This window comes from Lampetra fluviatilis, chromosome 25 (assembly GCF_964198595.1).
Source record: "Lampetra fluviatilis chromosome 25, kcLamFluv1.1, whole genome shotgun sequence".
Classification (NCBI taxonomy): domain Eukaryota; kingdom Metazoa; phylum Chordata; class Hyperoartia; order Petromyzontiformes; family Petromyzontidae; genus Lampetra; species Lampetra fluviatilis.
In genome coordinates this window covers 125,863-138,638 of record NC_136299.1, presented here as the reverse complement: position 1 = coordinate 138,638, position 12,776 = coordinate 125,863, and the positions used below count along the sequence as shown (strand labels likewise).

Here is a 12,776-nt window from a genome sequence, read left to right as displayed (position 1 = left end):
ATTTCAAATCGAAATTTGAAACAATGCGATTAGCAATTCGCAAAGGCTGCGATTTTTTTCGGTTTTAAAAGTCCGATTGCTTTCGTATTGTAATTGTTTTATTTGTATTACTATAACTTAGTTTATTTAACTTAACAATTGTTATATGTTTGATAGTTCCATTTCAATTAAAACATTTTAATAAATACACGTTGGAAGCAATTAAGATATTTTAAGTTCTCATCCTTGCATTATAATGTATATATCAGTTCATATTTTTATGGTATCATGCGGTAATACTCCATCACATGTTTTAAATCTATTACACAGTGAATATTGAACTAAAGCTTGACTTAAAAAAAAATTTAATCACAAATCAAGTAGCAATATTTTTCAGAAAAATCACAATTCGATATTTTCCCCAAATCGTTTAGCCCTCGTCTGACTGTTTTCTGTTGTTGTCTGTCTTAGCCCAGCTTGGGAATAGACCTACTTATGCAATTTGAACTTATAAACTTTATTTTTAGCTATTTGCTGACCTTTCCAATAATTTGCACTCCCGTCGTTTTTCTTTCTGACCCCGTGCCCCTTACTGGACATCTCATCTGATTTCCCCAGGATAAATAGAGATTCTGAAAGATTATTATTTTGTCTGTCTCGTCACGTAAAAAAACTATATATAAGTGTTTTACACATCCCATCAGCCACACACGCGGCTTCCTTCTGGGCTGTGTGGCAGATCGTTACTGAGCATTGACTCGGTAACGCGGAAATTAAAACTATGGACCGGTTTCCATATTCACCATCTCATCAACAACAACATCCATCTGGTCGTTCACCAGCATTGGTTCAAGTCAGTCTGACGCTGCTGATGGGGACACTGTTGAAACTAGTCCAGAGTTTTTCTTGCGCTGAACCGAAATTCTGCAGTCCCAGAAGGCCGTGTGGCTGATGGGATGTCAAACATTTTTTTTACGTCGAGAAACGGACATGGAGGCGTATTGTCGCCTAATTTGGGCCGTGTCGCTGATGGAATGTGTAAACGTACTTTTACTTTTTGTGTGTGGACAGATTACGAGCAAAAACGCCACCTTAATCATGTGTTCCTTATAGTCCCTGCAATAACTCTCTTGATTTCCATGAGACGACTGTTCTTTGGAGAGAGGAGTGCAAGGGTCACAGGATCCGGCTGGTGATCCTAAACAGAGGGGGGATGAGTCAGGGCCGGATGAATGTGTCTTGGAGGCCCTAGGCCAGGGGTCTGCAACCTTTAAGACATAAAGAGCCACTTGGACCCGTTTCCGAAGGAAAAAACAAACTGGGAGCCGCAAAACCATTGCAACTATTAAAACAAATATAACACTGCATATATTGTTTCTTACGTTATTGCTATATACAGGATCGTGCAGTCAGCTGTCAATCTGAATAAAAAAAGGACTTTTTCACTTAACAATGTAAAATATATTTTTGCAAATTAATAGCTAAATTACCTGGTTAATGGGATTTTTGCTCCTGAACCTCAGTGCACAGTGTCTGCACATCAGGGCTGTAAGACGTCACCTTCATTTTCACACAGGCTTGCAAGCTGTCATCTGTGAGGCGTGATCGATGTTTGTTTTTAATATAGTTCATGTTGGAGAAGACCTGCTCACATACATATGTGGAGCCGAAGATCGACAGGACTCCAAATGCATACTTTTTCATGTTTATATAAGTGTTGGGGATGGCATTCCATGTTTCGAATACAAGTTTGTCCTGTTTGGGAAGGTTTTCAATATCACTCCATTTATGATTCTGAGCCAGAATGGCCTTCTGACGGGCAACATCCTCAAGAGTAGCGGTCAAGCATTTGAACTTGGACACCCATATATCTTTGTCGGCTATATCAGCCAGTTCCATCTCAAGATCAGGTTGACTTACACCTGCAAATGCAGTCATATTCAATAGGGATGGATCGATCGCCAGGGGAGTGACAGGGAAGGATAATGTCGTTTTTTCCTCTCTGAACTCACAGAATCGTTTCCCAAACGAACTTTGCATTGTGGTGATTGCAGACTTGAAATATTCCAAATTTATCGTATCATGACTTTGTTTGAACTCTCTCAAAGAGGGAAAGTGAGACAGTGTACCTCTCTGTAAATCTTTGACAAACACTGTCAACTTGCGCTCGAATGCCAAAACCTCCTCCAGCATGTGCAGGGCTGTGCCTCCTTTCCCCTGAAGGGTTGTATTTAGCGTGTTTAGATGTGCTGTCATGTCTACCATAAAATGTAATTTTTCCAGCCACTCTGGCTGTTCCAGCTCAGCAAAGGTGAGCTCTTTGCTGCCCAGGAAGGTTTTTACTTCTTCCAAACATGTGACAAAGCAACGGCAACGTTATTGCCTGTCACCGGGCGGGCAGTGTGGAGCTGAGCGGCGACCTGTCAGCAGCGGCAACGCCAGAGCAGGTGTCACAGTGCGCCTCCTCCCCTCGCTAGCATCCGCCCCGGAGCCGCGGTCAAGGTTCAAAAGAGCCGCATGCGGCTCCGGAGCCGCAGGTTGCCGACCCCTGCCCTAGGCACTTCTGTTTCGTAGGCCTTCAGTGATAACTCTAGATGGTACTGCTGCTGCCCGTGTTACTACTACCACCACTGTCACTCCGCTTGATCCACGCGTACTTCGTCCATAGCACACCAACGCCGCCTTGTCTTCCCTTGCTACTATCTATTGAGAATGAGATTGTGCAAACAACACAATTTGAATATGTTGTTGCGAATTTTGCAATTAAAAAAATCTCAAAAACGTTAATCTCCGGTGTTAATTTCTCTCATCTTATGAAAAAACATGGACATGACGGCCTCTGCATCTACACTGTGCCTATCTTTGCTATATCAATATATTCAAGAAGATATCTTAATGTATTTTTTGATCATACAAACAAAATAACATGGTCAACGCATTTTTTCGTAGGCCCTAGGCACAGTCTACTGTGGCCTATTGAATAACACGACCCTGGGATGAGGTTGGTGGTGGATGCCACTTGCCAGCTCGGGCCATGTGCTGAGCACGTGTGTTGAACTGAGGGGCTCACACATTGAGGCCCTGCCCTCTAGCCATGCAGGGCTTGCTGGCATGGGTTTAATTTCACAGAAACCGAAACCCGATTGCTCTATATATTTTTTCAGAGCTAAAAATATCATGGGTGTACAGTAGAGGGGTAGAGCAAAATACACTTGCAGGCATATACCACAGGTTGTTCTTTTATTAATGCACTTGCACTTAGCCGCAAAGGTGTGTGAACAATTTTTTATAAAGATATTCGTCCTTGCCATATGAATGTGTAATTTCCACGACTGATCCACGCCCAGCTGGTAATATACCTGGACACTACTGTAGATATTTTTTTCTCGATACACATTCACATGTTGCTTTTCGTTACGTTACATATTCAAAAGGCACCACAAACCTCATAGCATCAATGTTTAGCCACAACGTCATTAAATTGCCCCAATATTTTCTCAGAATTCCCATCGGTTGTGGATGGCACACGGGTTCCCACTGGTAGTTGTCACTTTGGAGAATATAATTAGGGTCGCCATCGGTCTGAGAATTGGCACGATCTGTGTTCGGGTGGCAGGAATTATTTGTTCCAAGATCTGGTACCGATATTGTGTTGAAATGTATTATGGTAAGCTACACAATTTAGAAAAGCAGACCTAGTGCTGACTCCGAGGTATGTCTGGGTTTGGTCTACAGTGGAGAAGGTGGCGACCTGAAATTAGACTCCAAGTGAGAACAAAAATCCGACATAATTCTACCGCTTAAGACAGACAACCGTAAAACCCCGATTTAAAATACCACTTAAAACAGCCCATGCTTATTACACGTCAATTGAATAATAATTATGATGCACGTACATTTTGAATTTGTTAAATGTTTTAAATTCTTAAACGTGTTAAATGTTAAATAACACAAGGCCAATTCCATAACTGTACAAATGACACATGAGAGTAATAATATATTGCCTTGAGTACAGTACAGTGCATATCATTTATGGCAAAAAAATTGTGCTTGTAAGGCGTAACTATGGCACATGTCCATGACATCAAACAACATGCAGAACAAGCCGAAAAACTGAGCATACCACTTTATATTAAAATATAAATCTCAAAGTAATTCACGCATTAGTTAAAACTATATAAACTATTTAAAACTATTTTTTATTTTACCAGGTAAGGCTCACTGAGCTATGTGGCTCTTTTTCAGAAGCGACCAGGCCACAAATGATAGCTCAACGAAGTGGCTTATCACGTGGAAATATAGCAGCTAAACGCTCTACAGTTGATGAAGCAACCCATACAATATAAGCATCTGCTATTTAATTGATACACACCTACATCGTGTCCCGGGATGTTTTAAAGACACAATGCATGTTATGATTATCTGTGGATGTGATGTTTCAAGAGTGAGTTAAGGCTCCTGTAAGGAAAGTGTGTGGTCGAGATCTTGCACCAGAGGATCTCTTCCCCTCAATCTCGCTGAAGCCTGCAAAAGACAAAGACCTCCTGTATAACCTTTGACTGTTGTGGCAAGTGTTGTTAGCGAGCACCTATGAAAGCCAACACGGCACACGAGAGGGTGGGTGGCCAGAACCACGCCCGGCCACCTGGTTGATAAAAAAAAATCTGTAGCAGTCTCACTCGCATCGTAGACGGCATCTACGATGCGTGGCAGGCGGTGATCTGCTAGACCTGCGAACATACCTCGCATGCTATGACCCCAGCGCAGATTGGGGGTCTCCGGCCCCTGGAACTAGCTCCCGGTGGCTGATGTTCGGGGTCTATTCCCGAGTCTGAGTTTCGCAACATACTTAAAACAGTGCCGTTATTACAAAGAGCCTACTTCGTGTGATCAGCTTGGCGTATTCATAATGGGCTGGACTCATACGAGTGCACGTTAACAAACGTTCAGACTTACTATCTACGACGGGGGGGATATCATCCAGTCGAGAAACAGCATCACACTGTATTTTCTAAAAGCTGAACAAATTCGGTAGTCAGAATGTTTGCTACAGAATGGTTCCTACAGCCACAGATTAATTTCTAAAGATAACCAGCAAGACAACGAGCCTTCTGCTTCAGGGGCGGTTTCTTCATTAGGGCGATTGGGCGACGCACCACCAATGTCATTCAACCACCGAGTCACGCTAGCCGTCACTGTGCCTCTGGATATAGTCCAATCATCGTCATGTCACGTTCTGTGGAGTACCGCCTCTTTTTGGGCGATTTCACTCCGGCTGAGAATCGCCCAGAGTGTTCCCATAGACTTACATTCAAAGATGTTTTTTTTCGAACGGGGGGCGCTGCAATGCATTCTCTATGGCTTCCGGGAGGGCTCGCACTAACGTGCTTACGTCATCATACGTAAGCACGTTTCATCCAAAAATATTATTTATCGCCACCTAGTGGAATCTTTAATAAAAGAAACTTGAGTGGATTGTATTAATAGTGAGTATAGAAACAAACAAGATGTATTGTAAGAGTCACTTTATTTTTCATTAATATTAAAGAAGTGAAGTTGCCTTTACATGCTTAAGCTGTTAATTTATCCTTTGCATGGGTGGACCTTATCCTTATAAATCATCCAGACATTTGCCCCCCCCTGAGAGATTTTGCAGGAGCCGCCACTGTTCTGCTTCTTGACAGCGGACCTACGGTCCTCTTGAAGTGGCTGCGCCCGCCGACTGCGGCTGCCGCTGCCGGCCCTACTGCTGCAGGCGACTCACGGTTTTCGGCCGGCGCAGGGCGGCGCACGGAGGCGGCGGACTCGGCGAGGACGGGCCCGGCGTGAGCGCGTGCTGGGCCAAGCGGACCGACATGGGCGCCGAGGGCAGTTGCACGACCTTACCTGGTGATCAAAGGCAGAGAACCCCACGCGTAGCCTTAGCAGAGACCGTGGGGGCAAGTGCTGTTAGTGAGTGGCACCACGTGGGGGTGGGTGGCCAGCAACATGCCCGGCCGCCTTTCGTCTCCGCCAGTGGCGATGTTATTAATACACCACACGGGGTGCTCATTTGAGGCTGACTTGACTTAGGGGAGGCCCAGGACCGGTTCAGATAATCGTCACTGACATTGGCCGTGAACGGGATTCAAACTCGGTGGGTCGCCAGGTTTAAAGTACAGTGCGCTAACCGCGACACTGCCTGGCGATCGTGCACACACATGCACGCGAGTTGCAGATGCACAACAAAGAGATGCACAACAGAGAGATGCGCAGCTTCACGATGTGCATGGCCAGCGGCCAGTGGCTGTGCTGCAAATGACGACCTGCAACCCAGAACTGTGGAGGTAGTGAGGGTTGGTGGTCACACACACATCAGTGAAACCCCCTCACTAACACGTGGTATTGAGGTCGCCATCTCCAGGGTATGATGGCAGCACAGCAAGATTGAGCAGGCCATTGGGTAAAAAAAGATATACTGAGGCCCACTGGCAGTCCGGTGCAAAGTCACCGAGTGCTGCACAGGGACAGCTGCCACTGATGGTGCCCTACGGATGAGATGAGATGTAAGACACTTTGAGTTCCTTAGGCATTTAAGCAATCATCGTATACATGTGTAGTGGTGATACGCGCTGGGGTAGGGATCGTGTGCCAGCGCGTAGTGATTGGCTGTGTGTGTTGGTGACGCGCGCTGACGGTGAAGGATCAGGGGTCAGCGCGGGGTCGGGGGTTATGAGGCAGTGATTGGTTGGGTATCAGTGACGCGCGCTGACAGCGATGGGATCCTGGGGCAAGCGCGCGGGGATTGGTCAACTAAGGGGGATGCTCACGTCGAGGTCCGCATACGCTCCGTCTCCCGTGAGCGGGGGCTATATAAGGTGGTGCGCACAGGCGCACGGGGAGCGAGTGACCAGCGAAGACTGAAGACGGAGGAGGAAGAGATAGGGCCCTGCGGTACCTAGTCCCGCTGTCCTGTAGGGGCCGGGGCTCTGTGTGACCCAGAGGCGGAACCCTGGGACCCGGGGCCGAGCGTCCGTGAGAGGGCCGGCCCTTGGGACTCAGAGGTTGTGGCCCACGCCCAAGCTGGGGTGGGCCTGTAGGCTCCACGGACGTTACGGGGCGGAGTGCAGTGTGAGCATGCAGTGTGAGCCATAGTAACTACACGTGTCAAGTGAAGTGTGTGTAGTCAGAGGCATAGTAACTACACGTGTCAAGTGAAGTGTGTGTAGTCAGAGGCATAGTAACTACACGTGTCAAGTGAAGTGTGTGTAGTCAGAGGAATAGTGACCACACGTGTCAAGTGAAGTGTGTGTAGTCAGAGGAATAGTGACCACACGTTGTATCGTGACAAGTCAAGGTTTAATAAAAAGTGTGCTACCCGTCAAGTGGTTTCCTGCCGTCATTCCAATACTTCACATGCAATAGTTTATTCTTAATTTCCATTTGTATTCCATATTTACGGGGATTGAGTGCTACCCCCCCCCCCCCCTTTGCAAGCAGGGGTTTTTGTCCGGTGACTCCGGATAACATTCGTCAATGGGGTTGGCCAAACATCGCAATGTAGGACCGCAGAGCTTGCAACAATTACTGGCGCCAGTTCCAGCCGTCTTCCCACTTGTCTGTGGTTTCCCGCTCCTCCGAATCTATCTCCCTCCCTCTCTCTCCTAGAGCGTGCGAACAGAGAGTGCTGTGTCGGGGACCCGTTTGCCAACATAAAAATTCTGAGAAGAAAAAAAACGTGCTTTACCCTAATCCAGCATTAATACGGGAGGGTGTTACGATGTTTGAACACCAAATAGACACCTACTGCAAAGCGTCGATTCTGCATTAACCCACACATGCTTGTGATAAAACAAAGACAATAGCTACATTATAACACTGTGTAATAAAATAAAATCCATTTTGTTCCTGGGTAGTAAGTGTTATTTTCTCATTGCTTATGCCTCAAAAGTACAGAAAATGGCTGTTATTCCCCACAAACTTTGCTTTTGTGACCATGACAGTGATATTTTGAAATTTACCTATTTTCAATGATAAAACGTGTACATTTGTGTCATTCCTTCACGTAAAGTCCTGGCCACAAAAGCAAAGTTTGGGGCCGTCTATAAATTACGTTACGTGATTTTGGCCGATTTTTGACTCCCCCTCCCCCCCCTCGTCACAAAAAGTCAGACCCCCCTCAAATATGACGTCACAAATCTCTGCCTCCCCCCAAAACCATATTTATATTTTGAAAATAAAACATGCTTCAAATCACTTTAAACTATTGTCATTGTCGTGCGTATTGAACGTGGCGCTCCACTCGGATGTTGTAGGAGGCGTTGAAAAGCTGAAATTTAGCATAAAACTCACTTGAAAATATTCAACGTCTAACTAAAACTGCAGATGTTCAGAATATTATATTGAAATTCTCTTATAATTATAAAATATGAAAAGTAATTATAACTATAAAAAATACTTGAAACTTTGTAGTAGAACGAAGCTAAATGGAGAGTACAATCTAGATTTGAAGTTTAAGTTTTGGAGAGTACAATTATAACAATCATACTAATTCCACAGAATGAAAAGCCCTGGTAGAATCATTAAAATCAAAATGTTTACTAACAACCATTCAAAAAATGTACAAAATGTATGCTTCTCCATTCTCCCATGGAGAAGAAAAATACTCCTTCATGGAATAAATAAAGGTGACCTTAGTAAATTTAAATAATCAAATAGTCAATAATGAAAATTTATCAAAATTAATGTTATAACAATTTTATTGTTAAAATGTATTTAAAGTTGCGCATTTTGATGTGACGTCACATTTCTCAAACTCCCCCTCCCCCCCTTGTCACACATCGTCACAAATGTCTGACCCCCCCCCCCCCCCCCCGAGGTGTGTGACGTAATTTATTGACGGCCCCTTTGTCGGGAATAATAGCCATTTTCTATACTTTGAGGCATAAGCAATTAGAAAATAACACTTACTACCCAACAACAAAAATCGTGTTACATAATGAATTATCAGAACATGTTTGTTTGCATGTTTTACCACAAGCATGTGTGGTTAATGCAGACTTGATGCCTTGGAATAGGTGTCTAATTGATGTCCGAACAGCTTAACACCTCCTGTGTAATTGCTGGAAAGGGTAAAAGCTTATTCTTATTTCCATCACATTGAGGTGTTGTCAAGCCGTGGCTTGCTCTGTGCAATGCTTAGGCCTGCCTGCAGTCACGGCAGGACGAGTGAGCTCACAACATGAGCTCCCAGCACCTATTCATCTTATTATTATTCTTCTATGATAAAAATGGAAGTATATTATCATCTTTCGATTTAAAGCTTTCGTGACTGCAGGGATTCATCTTCTTGGTTCTTTCGGTAAAGTCACGTAAAGACAGCTGTCTTTCCGACAGACCTGTTCTTCACCTGAGGACAGCTGCTTGCGTTGTGGCCGAAACTTCGTGAGAATTGTATTTTATGTTTTATTATTTTATTATTTCCCTTCTACGTGACTTTACCGAAAGAACCAATACGATATATTATCCTTCCATGTGATTCTTCTTCGCGAGTACGAGAGTGAGTGATTACTATGCGACAGAGGCGCGTTACAAGTTGAACATTATTATTATTATTCAGTGTTCCTTCCATGATAACAAAACAAACAAAAAACACTCGATGCGCAATCCTGAACTTGACGAATGGAGTAAGACTTCCCTCCCCCTCAGTGTTGCCACTGCCTCATCCCTTCCGCTGCAATTCATCTCCCCCTCACACATGTTCAGATTGTGGTGCGCGCTCTCCTGCAATGGCCACCATCATCTTGATCACATTTCCTCCCTTGGCTGCCATGTCCATGACTGATTTTTAACCCCATTTGTCGGCGCCCTTCTAAATCCGTCACTCGCAAGAGAGCAGATTGAAGTTGTCAATCGAAGTTCCACAATTAGTTATGTATATGTCTGTGGTTGGAGGAAAGTTACATCACACCATGGGTTGAGGATCCACCAGCGGAAGAAGGGGTGTTTGGGTAAAGAGAGACAGAGGCCTCGCATTGATTACTTTCTGCGAAAGCGATCAAATCAGTCGAATGAAGCACAGCAACTGGACGCAAACCATAGTTTGCAGTGCATCAGTACCACTGTCATGGAGGACGTAAACTCAAGCACCGAAGTAACAACTCAGGTGGAACCAACAACAGGAGTGGAACTCACCCAGCCTCCCAGACCTGCAGTCGAGAGGAGACTACCAGGGCACAGACCTTATGTGAAGTGGCCTGGCACCAGTGACAAGAAGTTGTGGGAAATAGTGAATACTGACCTTACCTTGACCCTCGAGAAACTTCGAGGCACAGTGGAGAAGAAGTTGGAGAGGATGGGGGACATCATCTATGAGTACGGGGTAGAAAGCTTTGGAGTGCAAAAGGCAAAAGATGGGAGAAAGGTTCCAACCCCACCAGTTTCCTGGAGGCAACAAGAAATCAAGCGCCTCGTTCAAGAAAGGAGACAGCTTAAGAAACAGTGGAAAAAGGCCTCGGAAGTGGAAAAGGAGGGCATAGAGGCACTTCAGGCTGACATCAAAACCCGGTTGGCATCCCTCCGTAGAGCAGAGAACCTACGGAAACGCAGAAGGAAGAAAGAACAAACTAGAACTCGATTCTATAAAGATCCCTTCAAGTTCCTTAAAAGTCTCTTCACGAAGGAAAAAAGTGGAGCTCTAAAAACAACAAAGAAAGACCTAGAGGAGCACCTGAGAACAACAAACTTTGACTCAAAGCGACATGAACATCTGGCCATCCCATCAGATATCCCACCCATTGAACCCCCGGAACATCATATTGAGACCAGCCCTCCGACATGGAAAGAGGTGGAAAACACAGTTCGACGGGCAAGAACAGCATCAGCCCCGGGGCCAAATGGAGTCCCGTACAAAGTGTATAAGAACGCACCGGACGTCCTGAGGTTCCTCTGGAGGCTTATGAGAACAGCTTGGCAAAAGAAGATAATACCCAAAGTGTGGCGTAGGGCAGGCGGGGTCCTGATCCCTAAGGAGAAGGATGCAGTGAACATCAGCCAATTCCGCCCAATCTCCTTACTGAATGTCGAGGGTAAAATCTTCTTTCGGGTCATTGCCCAGAGGATGGCCGAGTACCTGCAAAGGAATGCATACGTCGATACATCTGTACAGACGGCAGGAATATCAGGGTTCTCTGGCTGCTTGGAACATTCCAGCATGATATGGCACCAGATCCAAATGGCCAAGGTGGAGAAAAGGGACCTCCATGTAGTCTTCCTCGACCTCGCCAACGCATTTGGCTCTGTGCCCCATGAACTCCTGTGGTCTGCCTTCAGGTTTTTCCACATACCGGACATCATCACAACCCTGGTGAAGTCGTACTTCCAGGATCTGAAATTCTGCTTCACCACCTCAGAGTTCACCACCTCATGGCAGTGCCTGAATGTAGGTATAATGGCGGGATGTACCATTTCTCCATTGGCATTCATAATGGCAATGGAGGTTATCATCAGATCCTCAAAATGGGTTGCTGGTGGACAGCGAGTCGACTCTGGTTTTCGCCTCCCTCCACTCAGAGCCTACATGGACGACATTACAACATTGACCACCACTGTCCCATGCACCAGGAGACTGCTCAGAAACCTCGAGGAGAACATCAGCTGGGCCCGTATGAAGATTAAACCATCCAAGTCACGCAGCATCTCGATTGTGAAGGGAGTACTCACTGACCTGAAATTCTTCATCGGAGATGACCCAATCCCAACAGTGTCTGAGCAGCCGCTAAAAAGCCTTGGAAGGTGGTATGATGCAAGCCTGAAGGACAAAAAACAGGTGCAACAGCTGCGCAAAGACATCAGTTGTAGCCTACAGTCCATCGACAACACCCAGCTACCTGGAAAGTTAAAGGCCTGGTGTCTGCAGTTTGGTTTCCTACCCCGGGTGTTGTGGCCCCTAGCAGTGTATGAGGTTCCAATCTCAACAGTGGAGAAGATGGAAAGAGGAGTCACAGGGTACTTAAAGAAGTGGCTCGGAGTTCCACGATGCCTTACCACCATAGGCCTCTATGGAGATGGTGTCCTCAAGCTGCCCCTCACCAGTCTAACAGAGGAATTCAAGTGTGCAAAAACCAGGCTCCAGATGACACTGAATGAATCTCGAGACCCAGTGGTGAGCAACAACGCGCCGACCTTGGCAACTGGGCGCAAATGGAGGCCAGGAACAGCAGTCCAGGAGGCAACAACAGCCCTCAGACATGCTGACATTGTGGGTCATGTTCAGCAAGGGAGAGGAGGCCTTGGGCTAACTAGCCGTGCTGCTTGGAGTAAGGCCACTGCACCAGAGCGGCGGAAGATGGTAGTGCAGGAAGTACGCCATCAGGAGGAGGCTGCAAGGTGGGCCAAGGCAGTCTCTCTTGCCAAACAGGGACAGTGGACTCGATGGGACAGTGTGGAGAAGCGGAAGATCAGCTGGAAGGATCTGTGGGCCATGTAAGCGAGGCGGTTGAGCTTTTCCATCAGAGCAACATATGACGTCCTTCCAACACCAGTTAATCTTCACCAATGGTATGGTGAAGATCCGGACTGTGCCCTCTGTTCCATGCCAGCCAACCTCAGGCACATTCTCACAGGGTGTAAAACAAGCCTCACCCAAGGACGCTACACTTGGCGTCACAACCAAGTCCTTAAAAACCTTGCGTCCGCCCTGGAGGACAAGCGAGCTGCCACCAACTCCCTATCACCCCCAGAAGCATCACACCCATTACGGACGACCTTTGTCCGCGAAGGGGCTAGACCACTACACCATCAGAGCGAGACCAGCTGCG

At 46.1% G+C, this 12,776-nt stretch overlaps 1 protein-coding gene across 2 annotated transcripts in view; it reads right to left on the bottom strand.

Moving 5' to 3' along the window:
- Window positions 1–3,189: 3,189 nt before the first annotated feature.
- The window catches only part of LOC144941628 (coiled-coil domain-containing protein 162-like), a 39,619-nt gene continuing 30,032 nt past the window's right edge, over window positions 3,190–12,776 (bottom strand). For both annotated transcript variants that reach the window (XM_078867947.1, XM_078867948.1), the window contains 2 exons: window positions 5,744–5,865; window positions 3,190–4,503 (listed from right to left, as the gene is read on the bottom strand). In XM_078867947.1, coding sequence (XP_078724073.1) covers window positions 4,429–4,503; window positions 5,744–5,865 — 197 coding nt within the window. In that variant the 3' untranslated portion in view covers window positions 3,190–4,428. The remainder of the gene's footprint in view (window positions 4,504–5,743; window positions 5,866–12,776) is intronic.